Raw genomic sequence first — 21,434 nt, forward strand, 5'->3', positions numbered from 1 at the left:
GGTACTTAATTTTCATTTGTAGCATCCGGAGAGAGTCACAAAATCAATAGAGAGATGAGCAATCTGGCACGTAGGCTTCTGTATTTTTCCGATTACGACACACATGAGTTCATGGTCAGATCTCACTTTTAACTAATCAAAATGAGGTATGGTGACATGTGACAAAGACAGGCCAGGCCCGAACACTATAAAATGATACTTTAACATTAGGAGAAGAGAGCGCGGTTTGCAACCGATCGCGTCGAATCCTGAAGTTTTCCCCATTAAGTGGTGAGTCTGGTCGGTCTGATCCTGTCCTGTATTGATAGATGGGCTGAGAGTAGGTAAAAACTATGTGAGTATAAAGCTGGTGTTGCGTTTCCTTATTATGCGAGTATGAATGCTGATAGAGACAACTAAGCGTCGTTAGAGTAAGCGTCGTTAGACCAATCACTACTTGGCAAAGTGGCAAAGTCATGGCGAAAATGACCATGATGACCAGGAACGGCAATACATTTAGTAACTGTAGTAGGGTCGCACTGGACGCCCGAAAGCAGTTACGACAATATCATCAGCGGACCTTTCCCTCATGACAGCGTCTCAGGCACGTTGACTGTCTTAGGACAATCCTCACAATCCCCCCCCCCCCCCCCCCCCCACACACACACGTTTTCAACGCTGCAGCAAGAAACAAACAGCCCATAAAGTTACAGGACGCGTTGAACGAGCCATCTCGCTTCCTTGCCTGAAATAAGAAACATTTCATCGCCATATTTACAGTGACATTGTCCATACTTTGTAGACTTCTTGACATGCACTTTCCAGGTAGATCAAGGTTTCCCTCAATAGAGCATAATGGTCGCTCCCCCTGCCATCTTCTAAATACGCCCAAGGCCCTGTCGTCCTTGTACCGGGTTGATTTAGGAACACAAATCTTCATTATTTTCATCGATCTCTCTCAGTAAATGGTTCACCAAACCTAAGGTGAAAATCATCAACATCATTTTTTCAGTAAGATCTTTTAATTTGCTAAGCGTAAAACAACATGTCATCAGAACTGTCGGATGTCTTAGTCAGTCAACGAATGAAGCATAAATAAGTGTGACTTTCTGCACGTACAAGTTGTCAGTGATAATGTTATCATCTGCCGTTTTGTAGTGAATATTGAAAGCCATGCTTGCACACGCTATCCCCGTTATACCCCGTATAGACGTTGCACCAGTTGGTCATTGTTTGTTGTTTGTTTTTTCCTTGATCAAAATTATGTTTTTTGTAAGATGTGTAACGGTACAATAAGTCAGATAAAACACTCCTCCTCTGTTTTGCTCGATATTGTAAAATCTGAGGTACCCGGGATCGAGTACCCGATCCCCCCTACCTAAGGTTTTACATCTCAACCCAACTCAAAACCAAATATAATTTTATCCTATACGTATCAGTCATGTAAATTTAACATAGAAGTTGCAATAAATATAGCTGATTTTAGCACACACCCGCTTGGATTGACAGTCCCTCGTGTGTCATGTTTGTTTGACATGTTCTTCTGCCTGTGAACAAGACTACCGTAAATCCCCTTCAAAGCGGTGGCAAAATATAGAATAACATTTCATAAACAATCCATCTCGTGCAGCGCACCGGGGTCGCATGGTCCGATTCAGACGACAGGGGAACGAGCCTCTGTTCACAGTTATGCGTCACCACGTTAAGAGCATCGAATTCATGTCCCCACGTGCTATAGCTAGTTAATATACTATACACATATTTGATCACATGTATTTCCTTGTTAAATCAATAAATACTACACTGTATAGCTATATTTAATTGTTAAAACCGCTCGTCCCATACCATTTTATATGTAAAACCTGATGCGAAACGCTTATTGTTTTGCACTTCGTCACACATGTAGATTGATATAATTTTATAAAATGCGAAAATACTCACTAAAGCATTGTCACAAATGCGAACCAGAAAATACAACTGCGGAACTCTGCGCTTTATAAAAACTAAGCAAGGTCTCGCCGGATGAATACAAAGGGAAACTCTCAGTTAGAGTATGAACTAAGATTAGCTGCCCCCGAGTTATCAATAAGGTCACGGTCATTACTAAAGCCTGCCGACACCTTCCGTTTTTATCCTTCCCAAATTATCGAAAAGGTATGTCGTTTCACACTTCTTCACATAGACTATAGAAATATCTTGTAAGCTATCGTGTTTTCGAAGTGTCAGTTTGAATCACATTGTTAAACTAAATGAAATGTCAATGTTTGAACGTAAAGCAGATTATTTGTTTGAAAAATATCCACGGCAAAGTATGCCGCAATCTTGGATGAAGATAAAATAAACTTACGACGGGTATGGGGCTATCTTAGATTTATGACAATCTTACGATATCTTAGGGCTACGATAGTTTCGAAAATAAGCTACGATAGCCTGTGAGTTCCTTTCGAAAACTTAACGATATTCTTAGGGCTACGATCGTTTCGAAAATCTAGGCCCAGTACCACACACTTTTCAAACCCGTTACAATACCCTGTGACGTAATTTGTAGTATTTTGTTGCCATTCGCACATGCGAAACGATGCCCTGTGACGTCAGGGGCCATCGAGTGTGCATGAGCTCCTCCCAGCGATCTATCATCTCTACACGCAATGTCATTAAATAAGCCCAGCGATGTTGAGAGTTTTGAATATGTGTTTACTAATTGCCTGCAGCAGCGCATTATGTAACAAGCGCTAGTTTTTGAAAGCTCCTTTATTTTCAATATTTTTTTAATTTCATTTTTTTTCGTAATTCAAGTGGCTAAAACTGTTACAAATGGGAACTAATTATATAATATACTTATATTCTATTTTCTCGGTTCATTATTTTTCATTATTATGCACAATAATGCAGTTTATTGGGGATATTAAATTGGCGCTGAACACATCCAAATGTCGCCGATGTTAGGGTAGGTTACCCCGAACTCTATCCTTAGCCCTTGGATCCCCTTTACGATCATTAGGGTTAGATACGGTTGACTACGGGGTGATCGGGCGACCAGGATTGGAGGAATAGTGCACTTTACCTGGCGCACTTTTCAGATCAAATTAGCTCCTTGGGGGCTCAAACGCGCTTCGCCGGACGCTCTCCCATTCATCTTTTCTCGAAACCACACCCGCCATTGTTTATGTCAACATGACCCACCCATCGGATTAACCGGATTAACGCTTGAAAAGGAATTTATGGCTAACCCATGCCCTGAGCAAGCTAACCCTAAGGACCGAAAAGGGGTGTTGGGTCGTAAAGACGTGTAAGTTTCCCAAAGACCGAAAAGACGTGTTGGATCGTGAAACGGTCACAGTATAGCGCGGTAATTGAGCAGATGGTAGAGCTACGCAAACAGTATGCAAAGGGTGATCTCATTGTGTGAAAATATATGTGTACACACTATCTGGGTCACAAGCAAAGCTGTCTTACGAAATCCAGTCAGATAACGTACATGACCTTGACAGACATTACGACGGTGATAATGCAGTGATGTTTATATACTGTCCTATTGCAAATTTCGCACGACACGAATGGCTTCTGGAGCAACTAATAACCGTAAGGGAATTACCCCCGACCAGTAAGGAGCTTGAGAACACCTTCGCCTCCACATGTTTGTACGCCTACTGAGTCAACTCTGTGTGGTAATATGGCCGTCCTGGTACCATACATGGTCCAAAGCTGTGGTATAAACATTACCTTATAAATAAACTGGAACACAATTCGCTACGGATTGATGAAAAGAAGAAAGCAAGACGAGGGAATATAAGCCCCAAATATCTCTTTCTCGAAGGTTGAGCTGTTAAAAGCATAAACGAGGAGTTGACAGAAGGAACTGACAAGACAAAGATGTGTTACTAGGTGGGTTCAGTCCCCACTCCCACTTTGCTGAAATTATACTGCTGGTATCGCCACATTTTGTCAACTTGACCATAAGTTAACATCAAATATTACAGACATCATATAAAAAATATGTCAAGTATGTTCTGTTGACTGGTTTCTTCCACATGATGAAACCTGATGAGCAGGTTTATATTTTTTGTTGCAGTACACTTTGAATAACCACGTCAAGAGAAGATCATCAGAGATCATAGTTTCAAAGTACTGTTTTTGACCAAGTACAACGTCAAAATAGTGCATTGTGAACACAGGCATTAGGTTTCTTGGTAATTAATTTCCATTCATGAGAGACATGTGTCAATCAATGCATTACAAACACTTTAACCAATACACGTCATGTGTCAAGGTCATTCAAGTTTCAAGTTTATCCACACATTGAAAAAATACGAATCTTACATTTTGTAGTATGATAGCAACATCACATGTTTGCAAATCGGATGTTCTCCTCCCGGATTAACGGGAAAAGTCGTTAGAATTGAAGTGTATACATGCATACCCCAAATTACTTTAATAACTGTCGTTTTAGTAACGTGACGTGTGGAGCTGTCTGTTAAAATACTGTATTGGACGTGTACTATTCCAAACCATTAGACCGGAAAGTACAATCCAATAAAGGTAACCCAATACATCTTTTGAGGATCAATTCTTACCCGGAATCCTAACGCTATTCATTAGACCGGATGAGTCAATACAGAAATAATGGCAAAAGTGAAAATAGTTGTATGTTTTGAAGCAGTGGCAGAACAAATGTTCCATCTCCAGCAGAAATCCCTGATTACCTTAATTAGATTGCTGAGTGTACTTCGTTGTGTAATGTTATCGTTTCAGGTGTGTCAAAACCATGTCTAATAAAGTATAAGTTTAAACGGCCACGTCAATATAGTGTTTATCTCAGATTCAAGTCGTTCACAACCACATTCAGGCTCTCAAGACCCTCTTCTCATTGTGCTGAGGAAACGACAAGCTGCCGTCGCCATGGAGACGATACATGTAGGCAATGATGGCGATGAAGATGGCCGCAGATACCCAAATTACCTCGGATCTATGCATATCAAAGTACTTTAGAAATTACAATCTGTTGAAATCCGCTCTGACGATATATTAGTGTGCGCTTTCCCTAAGTCAGGTAGGTAAACTGTTGTCATCAATACAGTTATATATTTCTGACTAAATCGTGCCATAGGACAGGAAAGACAGCTCTATTACAAACGCTAGTCTAAATCAAAACCGTTAAAAGATGGAAATGGTGCTAAGCAGAGAGATTGTTAGCCAGGATTGTCAGAGGTCTGGTTGGATGAATTGTTTTCCACGATAACATTTCATTACATGGCAGGAATAAAATGTAATAGACGGCATGAACGGAGAAACTATTTTTGCCCAAACCATGAACCTCCAAATGGTGTCACTATGGAGGTAGTCACTGGGTCTTAGATATGGTTAACCTGCTGGTGGCTTAACTCGCGCGTGATAAAGTCAGCAAAGGGTTTATCTTGATGGACAGTGGCAGTGAGGGTGACTGTAAGGATCTCCCTTCTCCCCGAGTTTCAACGACCTTCCAGAGCAGGTTAAAGTGAAGAAACCTAGGATCCTGTACGTGAATCGAAACCCAAAGGACGTGACTGTGTCTTATTACAATTGTGTGAAGAAACTGACGATGTGCTACAACTACACTGGAGAGTGGAAGAATTTCATCCGCCCTCAGTGGATGGGGAGTGTGAGTGATTTCATATCATTCCCAGATCACACAAAGGAGCACACAACTTTTGCATACATGTATTGTACGTACTGGGCAGGATTTTCTTCTTGCAAATCACACATAGTAAGCTCTATTCTCCATCTATTGAGTCAGGGTACACGGACCCACATTCCACCATGAGCATGGCCCTTTTGTCTTTCAGTATTATTCTCTACGAAGTCATCAATTTGGGCTTTACTGAAACGTCTTGACATGACTGATAATCTGTTCAAAGTGTCATTGAAACCAATTCTCTAACTCTCAATGTTGTTCCTGACCAATGTGTGCCTTATTGTAGTTGATTACGGTTCCTGGTTCGACTATGTGAAGGACTGGGAGGAGGTGAAGAAAACCACTGACGTCCGCATACTGTCACTGTCACTCAACTATGAAGATATGCAGCAGGTACAAATCTTGTTCTTTATTATGGTGTTTACATTAATTCATTAACGTGTTCAACAAGAACAGGAAGCCCACTAAATCACTCTGATTAATCACTCGGGTTTCACCAAAGTGGTAAACGTCTGAGACCTGCATCACTTGGGGCTTTCCTCCCACATTAAGCTGACACGCCGGGATGTAACTGGAATACTGTTAAAAGCGGCGTTAAACCCAACTCACTCACTCACTCACACTCACTGTATTTACCACTGATGAAGTTCTGTTATTAACAAGGGGCCTATACTATCTGTGCCACGTGCTTATTTTCGTATATTCGCAGTAATTCGATTTGACGTCCACGTCAGTGAATAATCTGTCTGGATGATATGCCGATATGTGACGATCATCAAGATTACTAGTTTTTTCAAGTCATGAATTGAATCAATTATGTGAAGACAATATCCTGACATTTGATTAAAATCATTTGGCAAGTACATTATTTTTGTGTTTTGGGGGGAAGTTGGTGACTAGAAGAATTGGTTCACTGTCGCTCAGAATGAATGGTTTGACCAAATCTACAAGGAGAATATGAAAGAGTGTCCTTTAACGTTTAAATATACATTGCAATAATCAAACTGACTGGAGCTAATGAGTAGAACTGGCAAGAGAAGAATGAATGGGAGATTGACAATAAGAACAACTTTTTAGAGCGGATGAAGCGGAGGGCACCGGCAGTTGGTAGAGGACGTTTGAGCAATTTTTAGTCGGGATGAGCTTACGAAACTCTGTCTTTCTATCTGATTTATAGAATGCGTTGCTGTTAGTGGCAACAACACACAAGTAACGGAATAATAACATTGATTCTAATTTCCATACCAAGATGTATTCAGAAAGCAGAAAGGCGATGGTGGTGGGGTTGGTTTTGGAGAGTTAAGTAACTGCTACAAGGTATACTATGTTTTTACTTTAAGGAGGAGTCAATACGGACCTTTGTTATAATACTAAAAACTTTCGATAGCATTATGTCACACAGGCAAATGAAGCTTTTAAACCTCTTCATATGTTACACTTGATATTCCCCTCCATTAGGTAACCTTGAGTGTTCTGATCAAAATCAATTCGAATACATCCTAAGTTTTCTCTGTTGCTTTAAATGCATATTACTTATTAATTTAGTCTTTGTACAGTGTCATTACATAAACTCATTGGCTGGCTATATACCAAATGGCGCTGGACTGCGTCAGTTAAACGATGAAGTTTATCCAAACATGACACAAATTGTGTTCTTAGATTGATTATACGGGATACCTACACAACCTAGGCACCTTGCAGTATGGGAATACGATGTATCTATCTGTACACTACAACATTATCACACTACATGATGTATACACATGTATTTTATGACGCCCTGAGGAAAGAAGGTTGTAATTGACATATTCTGCAATGAGGAAATCACACCATGCGATTTCAGCATGTCAATACATGTGTGCCTCTTCAGATAAGGGTTTACTATAAATCATATATACAAAGACGCAAAGGTCAAAATCATTATTATACCGAATACTAAGCCACCATGCCGAACCATGTATATACGGATTATTGAGACGATAAAAAACGACAGTCAAAATCGTGCCCAAAACGAAACATTTCCCTTTCTGGAGGTTAAAACGGATTCCCGGTGTTTGACGCGCTGTGCAATTTTAACGCTCATGGTGATCGGTCCGACTCACAGTCTGCCTGCTTCTGCCTCGGATTTTGTGATACACGACGTCTTTTTCTGACTGCTCATCTTTTTCGTTACCGTGTCCACAACTTATGTCATCTTAGCAACAACACTGATGGTGCCTGCATTTGACATTAAGGGGATTGATCCCTAACGGGCATTTATTGTGTGGAATGGAGGGCAGCAGGTGTCTTATTACCCAAACAAGATGTTAGTTATAAAACTCTAGTTACCGATCTTTAATTGTTTTCTAAATTATTCATATTATCAAGATCAGGGGTGGTTTCATACATTCAACCATGTATGCAATGTTGTTAATTCTGTATGATTAACAGAAATGACCGCAACAGCATAATATGTATATCGGCGACGAATCACAAGATTGATACACGCGGCAAACGTAAGGGCCAATGAAAACAGTTGTCACTGCTCTTCCGGTAGCTTTAGACCACGCCCCCAAAAGATTGTTTTGGGAAGCTGTTTATGGAGCATGAAATTTCACTTTCACTTAGACATTTAGATACTTTCCACGCATGTTATGATTTTTTTTCTCGCAAACTAGCTGAATGTATCAAGGAAATAGATCTCGCAAAAAAATCGCAATCATCTTTTCACTTTGCTAACCGAATCATGTATACATCGAAAACTTTACCACCATGACCGAATCTCCCCGTGAGGATTTCGAGAAAAACTTTAATTTACGCATGTTGCCAGAATAGCCTAAAATAGAAGGGAAGTCAGGCTCTGTAAGTTGACTGATATATAAAGTTTATTTATTTCTCATTCTTTAATTCACTGGTTTGTCTAGTTCAGACTAAATTGCAATGATATGTCTAGAACATTGCTGTCAATGGCGTTAAACAACAATCACTCACTATCTGTACACTACAATATTATCACACTACATGATGGAATCATGTATACACATGTATTTTATGACGCCCTGAGGAAAGAGGGTTGTAATTGACATATTCTGCAATGAGGAAATCACACCATGCGATTTCAACATGTCAATACATGTGTGCCTCTAGTATCTAGGTGACCCATATGCATGTAGCTGTTGCACTACCCTCGGTCACATTTCGTCGTCCATCTCCTGCGATATAACATGATGTGTGAGGATTTTGATCGTCCACTGGTAAGTAGTACTTCTGTCAAACGCTATATCAAAATTGGATCACGTTTACCTCCTTGTCAAATTGAGGTCTGATATGATTAAGGGCGGTACCTTACAATGTATAGTGGATATTATATTCGTGTTCAGGTCATACTGTGTTTACGATACGAGGGTCTAAATTCCGGTATTTCCGGACCGAGTTCCCGACACTCGTGTCGTATACATTGTATTTCACCAACACGAATATAATGTTCTATTGATTACCGAAGAAAATGTCGTAATGACTAGATTGATGGTGTACAACACATACATAAACATGGGATGCTACGACCAGACCGTTCTATACATGATGGTGTACAACACATTTGGGATGTAAGAACCAGACCGTTCTATACATAATAGCGTACAACACGTACATAAACATGGGATGTTTCGCTCAGACCGTTCTATACATGATGGTGTACAACACATACATAAACATGGGATGTTAAGCCCAGACCGTTCTACACATGATGGTGTACAACACATTCATAAACATGGGATGTTACGTCTAGACCGTTCTATATACGATGTACAACACATACATAAACATGGGATGTTACGTCTAGACCGTTCTATACACGTTGTACAACACATACATAAACATGGGATATTACGCCCAGACCATATTCATGATGGTGTACAACACATACATAAACATTGGATGTTACGACCAGACCGTTTTATACATGATGGTGTACAACACATACATAAACATGGGATGTTACGACCAGACCATATTCATGATGGTGTACAACACATACATAAACATTGGATGTTACGACCAGACCATATACATGATGGTGTACTACACGTACATAAACATGGGATGTTACGACCAGACCGTTTTATACATGATGGTGTACAACACATACATAAACATGGGATGTTACAACCAGACCATATTCATGATGGTGTACAACACATACGTAAACATGGGATGTTACGCCCAGGCCATATTCATGATAGTGTACAACACATACATAAACATGGGATGTTACGACCAGACCATATTCATGATGGTGTACAACACATACATAAACATGGGATGTTACAACCAGACCATATTCATGATGGTGTACAACACATACATAAACATGGGATGTTACGCCCAGACCATATTCATGATAGTGTACAACACGTACATGTACATAAACATGGGATGTTACGACCAGACCGTTTTATACATGATTGTGTACAACACATACATAAACATGGGATGTTTCGACCAGACCATATTCATGATAGTGTACAACACATACATAAACATGGGATGTTACAACCAGACCATATACATGATGGTGTACAACACATATATAAACATGGGATGTTACGACCAGACCATATTCATGATGGTGTACAACACATACATAAACATGGGATGTTACAACCAGACCATATTCATGATGGTGTACAACACATACATAAACAGGGGATGTTACGCCCAGACCATATTCATGATGGTGTACAACACATACATAAACATGGGATGTTACGACCAGACCGTTTTATACATGATGGTGTACAACACATACATAAACATGGGATGTTACGACCAGACCATATTCATGATGGTGTACAATACATACATGTACATAAACATGGGATGTTACGACCAGACCATATACATGATGGTGTACAACACGTACATAAACATGGGAAGTTACGACCAGACCGTTTTTTACATGATGGTGTACAACACATACATAAACATGGGATGTTACGCCCAGACCATATTCATGATAGTGTACAACACGTACATGTACATAAACATGGGATGTTACGACCAGACCGTTTTATACATGATGGTGTACAACACATACATAAACATGGGATGTTACGCCCAGACCATATTCATGATAGTGTACAACACATACATAAACATGGGATGTTACGACCAGACCATATTCATGATGGTGTACAACACATACATAAACATGGGATGTTACAACCAGACCATATTCATGATGGTGTACAACACATACGTAAACATGGGATGTTACGCCCAGACCATATTCATGATAGTGTACAACACGTACATGTACATAAACATGGGATGTTACGACCAGACCGTTTTATACATGATGGTGTACAACACATACATAAACATGGGATGTTACGACCAGACCATATTCATGATAGTGTACAACACATACATAAACATGGGATGTTACAACCAGACCATATTCATGATGGTGTACAACACATACATAAACATGGGATGTTACGCCCAGACCATATTCATGATAGTGTACAACACGTACATGTACATAAACATGGGATGTTACGACCAGACCGTTTTATACATGATTGTGTACAACACATACATAAACATGGGATGTTACGCCCAGACCATATTCATGATAGTGTACAACACATACATAAACATGGGATGTTACAACCAGACCATATACATGATGGTGTACAACACATACATAAACATGGGATGTTACGACCAGACCATATTCATGATGGTGTACAACACATACATAAACATGGGATGTTACAACCAGACCATATTCATGATGGTGTACAACACATACATAAACATGGGATGTTACAACCAGACCATATTCATGATGGTGTACAACACATACATAAACATGGGATGTTACAACCAGACCATATTCATGATGGTGTACAACACATACATAAACATGGGATGTTACGACCAGACCATATTCATGATGGTGTACAACACATACGTAAACATGGGATGTTACGACCAGACCGTTTTATACATGATGGTGTACAACACATACATAAACATGGGATGTTACGACCAGACCATATTCATGATGGTGTACAATACATACATGTACATAAACATGGGATGTTACGACCAGACCATATACATGATGGTGTACAACACGTACATAAACATGGGAAGTTACGACCAGACCGTTTTATACATGATGGTGTACAACACATACATAAACATGGGATGTTACGACCAGACCATATTCATGATAGTGTACAACACGTACATGTACATAAACATGGGATGTTACGACCAGACCGTTTTATACATGATGGTGTACAACACATACATAAACATGGGATGTTACGCCCAGACCATATTCATGATAGTGTACAACACATACATAAACATGGGATGTTACGACCAGACCATATTCATGATGGTGTACAACACATACGTAAACATGGGATGTTACGCCCAGACCATATTCATGATAGTGTACAACACATACATAAACATGGGATGTTACAACCAGACCATATACATGATGGTGTACAACACATACATAAACATGGGATGTTACGACCAGACCATATTCATGATGGTGTACAACACATACATAAACATGGGATGTTACAACCAGACCATATTCATGATGGTGTACAACACATACATAAACATGGGATGTTACGACCAGACCATATTCATGATAGTGTACAACACATACATAAACATGGGATGTTACGACCAGACCATATTCATGATGGTGTACAACACATACATAAACATGGGATGTTACGACCAGACCGTTTTATACATGATGGTGTACAACACATATATAAACATGGGATGTTACGACCAGACCATATTCATGATGGTGTACAATACATACATGTACATAAACATGGGATGTTACGACCAGACCATATTCATGATGGTGTACAACACGTACATAAACATGGGAAGTTACGACCAGACCGTTTTATACATGATGGTGTACAACACATACATAAACATGGGATGTAACGACCCTACCGTTCGTTTTAGGAACATGGACAGCACATAGGTGAATTGTAACCAATGTGACCGCTCTATACTTGATCGTATGTAACTCATACATGTGCAATGGATGTAACGAGCAGATCGTTCTATATATCAAGGTATACGACACATAATGACAAGATTGACAAAATCTAGTTTGTTAACAGGCCGACGTCGAATGGCAGGCGTACATCATGTGCATTTTTGCACCTGCCAATTAGGCGTTTCACAATTAGAAGATAAACCCACTGTGTTTTAAAATCTGAATTAGTCCCACTGAAGATACTATTCCTCTTATTTTTATTTGGAACTGGGTGTTTTATATGAATAAGTATCTAATCTACACTTGTACCACAATCCAATTTAAAAAAACCCAGGAGGTTTATCTCCATTCTACCATGACGAGAACAACGGTTCCAAAAACAGTAGTAATTTGCATGTATACATGGGCACATAGTTCAGCGATATTAGAACGTTTCGAAAAGGGTCACAAATAGTAATAAATAAAACAAATACTACTCAGGTTCAAGATTGTTTACTTTTACTAATTCAATACTTACTATCTTGAAATAATGGTTACAAAATCCATACTTTTTTTCAAAAGGATATCAAGAAATAACCCTCGACAGAAACATATTTAATTTTATCGCAACCTGAACGTGGTCTTGTGCACAGAACACAGAACAGGTCCCAAAATCAGATTAAGTGAAGCAACTTTGGTCGCGGAGAGTCATTCGATGTGTGACAGTGCTCGGCAGCTTGACTCCTGAGACTTCGGTCCTGCCCCACACTGAGGCACATGTGCCTCTGTACACCCAGCAGTGAATGGGTACCCAGTGGAATGAGATGACAAATGAATGTGTTTGTTAACCTTCTAGCGCCTCACAGGAAGTTTGAGTTGTATATTCCCCGGAGAGCTGATTGTCAGGAGGACTGTTTGCTGGCAGAAAACACTGACGGGTACTCGTCCAATGTCGGACAACAGATTGGGATGTACGTGTACCAAATCTAAGGCACCGAGAACAAGGGGGGATAGGACAACTTCGCACTTGTGATACAAGAATGACATTTCAAAAGCGAGGTCCCATTATTTGCCATGTTTTTTCCTGAATCTTGTCAATCACATTAGTGTCAAAAGGGAGGAAAATTTAATGATATACATTATTTTCATTTGATTTATAAAAATATGATCAGATCAGGTTTGTTGACCTGCACAGGCTTGAGGCTATATACGGGCCTATTCAACAGAATTTTGTATTTATCATTTTCCATGACGCCCTCGGCGTATTCTTGGTCGCACCATGGATGGACCTCTGTGTCAAAACCACAAGCATGGCGAAGATGGTTGGTTGGTTGGTTGTTGTTTAACGCAGCACTCAGCAATATTCCATCTATATGACGGCGGACCAGATAATCCAGTGATTGACATCATGAGCATTGATCCACGCCATTGGGATACGATCACATGCATCAACTAAGTCAGCGAGCTTGACCACCCAATCCCGTCAGTCGCCTTTTACGACAAGCACATTCTTCTTTTACAACCATGATCTTTACGGGTCAAATAGTTTGTATTGTGTATTGTGTTTTTAGGGTCAGTGAGTATTGTTCGACCTTTGCACAACCAATGCGGAATATCTCATGTATCCACAAGAGAAATCAAACAGTGAACTAATGATGTTTGGACATATGGGACCAGTTTCCAATACTGGCTTCGAACAGCAGCTCCCCGACAGTAATATATAATTCGAATGGAAGTCTTTGCACCCCGAACTTTAAGCTGCAGACGACGACTCGAGGGAGACTCATAATTTTTGTGACCGATATTTATGTGGCACGGACACAGTGGTTAGTGTGCGTCATACTTACCTATGTGTGTTCTGAATTATATTTCGTCATGTTAGAAAAGCAGTTCTGATATCGAATGTATGCAATCTTCTAACGAGTTATTGGCAACCATTGTTATGTGTATTGATGCACGGGCTGTCGACAGATGGATGTTTTCATCCACACAGGTTTTGCACGTCATATAGCTGGAATATTGCTGAGTGCGGCGTTAAACAACAAACCAACCAACCAGCATCATGAATCGTACACACTAATCGTACACACATATCGCAAGTGTGAAAATGTCGAGGAAGATCCTGCTAGGTTTACAATTAAGTTTAGGGTGCCAGCCGTCTAGGCCATAGTTAGGGTCATTGTGGCGAAAGTTAATAGATGTGGATACCATATATTCAGCGAATATAAACAGTCTGCCCCTGCACGTCGACATCTCCCCCACAGAACTGAGTGGGTTTCAGCACCTATTTTCTGTAACTTCAGACACACGTGGTGGGCGTTCCTGACGACGGTGGTGACACCATCACGTGTCTCAACAGCAATGGCTTCCTCATACCCAACTTCCCCAACACAAGGGGCATTCAAGGAATACGTTCTGCCAAAATGCGCGACGATGACATCATACTCTGCACCTATCCCAAATCAGGTAACATTAAAACTTAATGTAGAGGCGGAAGGTTAGCCTTGTGGCAAATGTGTTGGTGCGTCACGCTCGGGCCCGGGTTCGATTACCCGCATGTTTGAAGTGCATGTTCGGTGTCCCCCGTCGCAATAGTGCTAGATTATTATTAAAATCCATAATCATTCACCCACTAGAACATAATACGTATCTCATTGTCACGCTTGATAAAGAGATTGCCTCCATGGTCTAGTGGTAGAGCATCTTTCCCAAAGAGCAGTGGGTAAGGTGTCCGATCCCCGGCCGCGTCATACCAAAAGACTTTAGCAAATGGTGCTTGTTGCTACCCTGTCTGGCGCTAAATCAAGGACTGGTCGGCTCGGAGACAGTATACTGTTCAGTATTCATGTTACACTGCGGCATGGTATCTCAGTGAGCTAGCACTATAGAATTGGCACCAGTACAAACAGCCACACACACACACGTGCATGCACGTCGCTATATAAATCCATTTAACCCCTTTTCATTGCACCTCACCTCCAGAAAAAAAGTGTTGGAGTCAATGTTGTTTTCATATTTCAGCTAAGTCAAATGAGGACAACGATTAAGGAAACGTATTGTGGATGTGAAATATGTAAATATTAGTTATAATCCTAGCAGTCGAGTAACGCAAGACCGCAAATAGCTGGGCTGGATGTTGCAACCAGCCCATGTTCTTGAATCAGCTCTTGGATCTGATTAGGACAGCACGTGTGCGTAGGAGATGAGATTTCATGTGAGCTCAAGCCAGGTATTTTTGTCATGATCATAAACTTCTTTCTAGGAACCCACTGGGTGCTTGAAATAATACGAGAACTCCTCGCAGGTGAGATAATTGAAGATGACGTCATGATGGATAAGACCTTTCTTGAACTGGGGCCAGAGGAGAGGTATGCCGACCTCCAGTCTCCCAGGATCCTCAACTCCCATTTGCTGATGAAGCATCTGCCAGAAGATGTTATCAACAAAAACGTAAAAGTCATAAGCGTTCTAAGAAATCCAAAGGACGTAGCTGTTTCCTTCTATAACTTTGCGAAGAAGGTTCCATATCTCGAATTCAAAGGGGAGTGGAAAAACATCTTGCGTCCCTTTTTTGAAGGGAAATGTGAGTCCGTAACGTATTCGTTTTGTGACCCTCCTCCCCAGCAACATTCTTACCATTATATTACCATCATCAGCGTGCTTTTAACCACCCTTCTTCGCATAAATCGTCGTTCTATCATCTTTCTTCCTGTTATCCTTCTTCATGTACTCACCTTATCAAAATCACCAGTCCTGCAATACTCCTTTCTACTTAACACCCTTGCTACAATCATGCTAGCAATAAAAGGGGGCGTTGATTGCCAAGTGGTCTATCAGCATTTCTCTTTCCAGAGCTGCATCATTCCACCCTAAATAATCCTTCCGACAATCCTTCATATCGTTATCTTTCTTGCCATAAACCTGACTAGGCATCATTTCCTCATATCCTTCTTCATCTGATAACAAGGTCTTCTTTCCCACAATTATTCTTTCTATTACAATCGATCCTATGAGTATAATTTCTATATCCATCCTTTCACCATCCTTCACTAACACATCTTTGCAAAATGACAATTATTTCTGTAACCATCCTTCCACTTCCTGTGCTCACCTTTTCCCTTGGTTTATGGTGATTCATGGGCAAATGCTCATGGTGTGTTCCGAACCTTGCCTTGGGCTTTTGACAAAGGTTTCTTGTGGTTGTGGTGAGGGTTTTATTCCTCTAAGCACATTTCGTATTGTTGTGACTTATAATTTACTCTTTGGTTAACATCCAGGGATACCGCAAAATATTCATTCTACAATTATATAATTATTCACGAGACAAGGTAGTTTTGCCATATATCCTTCCTTTGTAGTTATGTATGGATCATGGATGGACTATATTAGTGACTGGGAAGAAGTGAAGAAGACCAATCCTGATCTGCCTGTGTTGACTCTCTTCTACGAAGACCTCAAGCAGGTATGGCGGAGCAACACCCAAATACATGAAGTGGGTACGTTGGGAAACCCATTAAGCAGGTAAACGTGGCAAATCGAGAACACATTAAGTAGGTACGTCGTGGCAAAATGAGGAAACATGAAGAAGGTGTGGGCAACAATTGGACACATAAAACAGGTATGTCGAGGGAATACCAAAATGTATGTGTTGGCAAACCGTGAACAAATTAAGCAAGACCAGGACACATTAATTAGGTATAGCGAGGCAACACAGTAAGCAGGTGTGACTCTCTTCTTCGAAGACCTTAAGCAGGTATGGTGGGGCAACACATAGATACATTAAGCAGGTATGGTGAAACAACACGTGGACACTTTCAGCAGGTAAGGTGGATCAACACATGGCAAAATTAAGTAGGTATGTCGTGCCAACGCGTAGACACATTAAGCAAGTAAGACAGGTCATCACATGGATCCATAAAGCGGATATGGTTGGTAAACACATTGACTCATAAGGAAGGTTCATGTGGACACATTGATTAGGTACAAGGAACCCCCAGATACACAGAGCGGGAAAAAATTTGAGTCACCACGCAGACATGTTAAGTGGATATGAGCAACATCGGAACATGAAGCAGGTATATTGAGGCAACACGTAAATACATTAGCAGTGAACATTGGGCAGGTACGTTAGGGAAATACGTGGGCGTATTTAAGCAGGTATTTGGGCAGCACATAGATAAATAAACAATTAAGTGATTTTAGGTAACATGGGGATATATGAAGCGTATGTGGCGTCACAGACAAGCTGAAAGTGGAAAAGTTTAATTGTGTGTTATATTGTTATGATTTAGGTGTAGCGCAGAAACAATAAACATGCTTCATGGAGATATGTAGGAGATGTGTTTACTCGAATTGATGTAATCCCAGGACCAGATGCTAGAGATGAGGAGGATGTGTGAGTTCCTGGGTGTAGAGAGGACTGATGCCTTCCTGTCCAGAATCCGCGACAACACAACACTGACGGCCATGGGGACTCTCAAGTCAAAGGGTGATGTAAATCGAGCAGTGTTCAGAAAGGGTAAAGATATGGTGCCGAAATAACTATTTAGGTCCCCGAGAATTAAGACTGGGGTGTGAGTGAGTGAGTGAGTGAGTTGGGTTTAACGCCTCTTTTAACAGTACTCCAGTTATATCACGGCGTGTCAGCTTCATGTGGGAGGAAAGCCCGAAGTGATGCAGGTCTCAGACGTTTACCACTTCGGTGAAATCCACGAGCACGGGTATGGTGCTGGCAAACCTAGAAACATAATCGGGGCGAACCAGGATTCGAACCCACAATCACAGGTTTCTGGCGTGTCCAGGGGACGCAACTCTGCACAGCGAATCGCGGCGCCTTAGACGACTGGGCCACCCGTGACCCCGAATGGGGTGTGACTTCGTAATCACATTTTATCAGCACAAAAAACAATAACAGTCGTTGAAAACAAAGCTATACAGAACTTTGCACAGAACTTGAGAACTATTCATGAAAAGCATATCCATGCAAGTCTCATGTAATCATTGAGTTTGAATTGAAAGTCACATCAGCAATATTAAGCCCCGTTGTGAAACACAGCAGAAATATACGAAATATATTTGAGGGATACAATAAATATATATTAACATGTATATTTTTTAGAGCTAGCCTTTTTAAATGACCAATATTCCACAACGACACAATATAAAGTGGGCTATAGAACGTCAGCAGCCAAAGTTTAGCCACCATACTAAGTGCCGCTGGGACGCATAGTACCTCTGCTTCCTTCACTGTTAAAGAAACATCACCTGACAAAGGCCTTTTTTACCTGTGTTATTCTCGTTTGTTCACTCGGTTTGGGTCATGTCCAGTAGATATTTTACCTATCGCATAATGCACGCTCCCTGCCCTGGCGCCTGACTAGCAATAAGATTTTGATGCTAATGGTGGACTGACTTTGTGAAGATAAGTGCAACACATTTGAGGAAAATTAGGCGATTAAACTTTATGCATAACATAGCACGATCTAACTACAGCTAACGATCAGGGGCGACTTCACTTTACTACAGTTTAAAACAGCAGTGGTGACATGACTTAGATTTAGTTGCAGACTACTCTTACACTTGTGTCTGTTCCAGGGGGAGTAGGTGACTGGAAGAACTGGTTCACTGTGGCCCAGAACGAGTGGTTTGATCAGCTCTACCAGGAGAAGATGGCCGACTGTCACCTTCAGTTCAAATACACACTGTGATTTACTGACAATGTACTTCAGTAGCACCCACGATCATATGTTTCAGGAATGCCTTATAAACGCAGCTCTACACAGTGAATTGTGGTGCCTTACAAAACTACGTCATCAGTACTGTAGGAGAAAATGCTGAACGTGTCCAGCAAAAATACCATTTTATAATCTTCGCAAGAATAACAATAAATAATATAACCTTGAATATGATCTTTGATCAATGTGATCAAATTGAGGTTAAATGTGTAGAGAAGTATGTTTTAAGCCGCAACTCCAACTATATGACGGTGAAAACCGAGTTCCTTATTCCAGATAAGGTCAACGCTTCAATACCTGCGTCAGAATATACAGTTAGGGAAAGGGTTAGCTTTAAACTACTATCCCTACTAAGACCGCAAAAGAAACGTAACCCCAAGTAACATTGCATGAAAAGTTGTCATTTAAATATCTGGGTAATTTTTGTTAAAGTTTCTAAAATTGAACATTACCTTGTCCGGGAAAAAATGAAATTTGATGATAAGAAAACAAAGCAGATGACAATAAAACCGATCGCCCAAACGCATCACGGCAACGGCCATGGTAACATGAAGAACGCAAATTGAAATGCACATGCGTTTCCCCATTTCTTGCCCTATAAAAATCCACCCTGATCGGATAACATTCATTAGTTATTGAATTGCTACCACATGCCAAGATTGACAAGAAATCAGAGACACCAAGCCCTTGGACGATTGCAAACTGGACAAACTGCCCGGCAAGTAGCCAATGCATTTCAAGTCCGCGATAGGACCATATACAGACTCCAGCAACGGTACCAGACTACCAACACTACAGATGACCGACCACATAGTGGAAGACCAAGGGTCACTACTCGACGTCAGGATCGTCAGATTGTGCGACAGCATCTTCAAGATCGCTTTGTTACTGCTACGGAAACTGATCGACAGACCATGGGAACACTCCAGCGACACATAAGTGCGGGCACCATGCGTCGACGATTGACGAGCAGACACCTCCACTGTCATGGGACACAACGAGTGACCCATTCTTACGCCACGCCATCGCCGGGACCGTCTTCGGTGGGCAACATAGCGGCAGCAATTGCGCCACCAGCAGGGGAGAAGAGTCCTCTTCTGAGACGAGAGCCGTTACTGTATCTCAACCGCAGATGGCAAAGAGAGAGATGCTTGTGTTGTTGAGAGAGACTCGGGGGATGGTCCGAGCCTCATCGTGAGGTGGAATTGGCCTTGATAATGCCCGTGCCAACAACAAGACCAACAAGAGACTTCGTCCAGCAGAATGGCATCAGAACCAAGCAGTGGATGTAAATCCCATTGAGCACTTCTGGGACGAGATTCAAAGACGGCTGAATGACCCCCGACCAAGGCCGACAACTACAGCTGAACAGCGTCAGGCGTTCCTCAGAGTGTGGGCTCAGGTGCCTATGGCCTGCGTCAACCGCCTGATCCATTCCATGTATCGAGGTTGCACGGCAGTCATCAATTCACATGGCAGACACACGAGATACTGACTTGTGATGCCATTTGCGGCCCGCCCCCCTCCCCTGTCCCACTGCGGACGATAATATGGTGAGTGAGGGAGGGAGGGAGGGGGGAGTGAGTGAGGGAGAGAGGGAGGTAGGTTTAACGCTGCTTTTAAACCGCTTGTATATACCGGCGTGTCAGCTTAATGTGGGAGGAAAGCCCGAAGTGATGCAGGTCTTAGACGTTTACCACTTCGGTCAAACCCACGAACACGGGTATGGTGTTGACAAACCTAGAAACATAATTGGGGCAAACCGGGATTCGAACCCATAATCATAGGTTTCTGGCGTGCCCAAGGGACGCAAGTCTGCACAGCGAATCGCGGCGCCATAGACGACTGGGCCACCCGTGCCCCCACAACCCCTCAGAAAAACAACAAAATTACGCATTTATTCATCATTACGAAACGCCATGCCTGTCCGAAAATGAGCGTCTGCGAGCCATCGTTATGCTTGAAGCAGGATCGAGTCAACGTGATGTTGCAAGACCATTTAAAGTTCACAGAAACACCATTTGGTGTTTATGGC

General features: G+C 41.4%; 1 protein-coding gene across 1 annotated transcript; it reads left to right on the top strand.

The window, feature by feature from the left end:
• Nucleotides 1-8,816: 8,816 nt before the first annotated feature.
• On the top strand, nucleotides 8,817-19,535 carry LOC139455879 (sulfotransferase 1A2-like). The gene is made up of 6 exons (XM_071237422.1): nucleotides 8,817-8,883; nucleotides 14,969-15,131; nucleotides 15,928-16,248; nucleotides 17,024-17,127; nucleotides 18,033-18,183; nucleotides 19,260-19,535. Exons 1-6 carry the CDS (start codon nucleotides 8,854-8,856, stop codon nucleotides 19,370-19,372), a joined length of 882 nt encoding a protein of 293 aa, XP_071093523.1. The 5' UTR covers nucleotides 8,817-8,853; the 3' UTR covers nucleotides 19,373-19,535.
• Nucleotides 19,536-21,434: the final 1,899 nt, after the last annotated feature.

The sequence above is a fragment of the Haliotis cracherodii genome, unplaced genomic scaffold, assembly GCF_022045235.1.
Source record: "Haliotis cracherodii isolate W230 unplaced genomic scaffold, xgHalCrac1.p SCAF_11, whole genome shotgun sequence".
In the NCBI taxonomy this organism is placed as follows: Eukaryota; Metazoa; Mollusca; class Gastropoda; order Lepetellida; family Haliotidae; genus Haliotis; species Haliotis cracherodii.

What these genes read in the sequence shown, in the direction of transcription:
- LOC139455879 (XM_071237422.1), top strand. Translation starts at nt 8,854, where the DNA reads ATGATGTGTGAGGATTTTGATCGTCCACTG. An exon ending in TCTACGAAGACCTCAAGCAG is followed by an intron (nt 17,128 to 18,032) that starts GTATGGCGGAGC and finishes ATGTAATCCCAG; the next exon opens with GACCAGATGCTAGAGATGAG. An exon ending in TCGAGCAGTGTTCAGAAAGG is followed by an intron (nt 18,184 to 19,259) that starts GTAAAGATATGG and finishes TGTCTGTTCCAG; the next exon opens with GGGGAGTAGGTGACTGGAAG.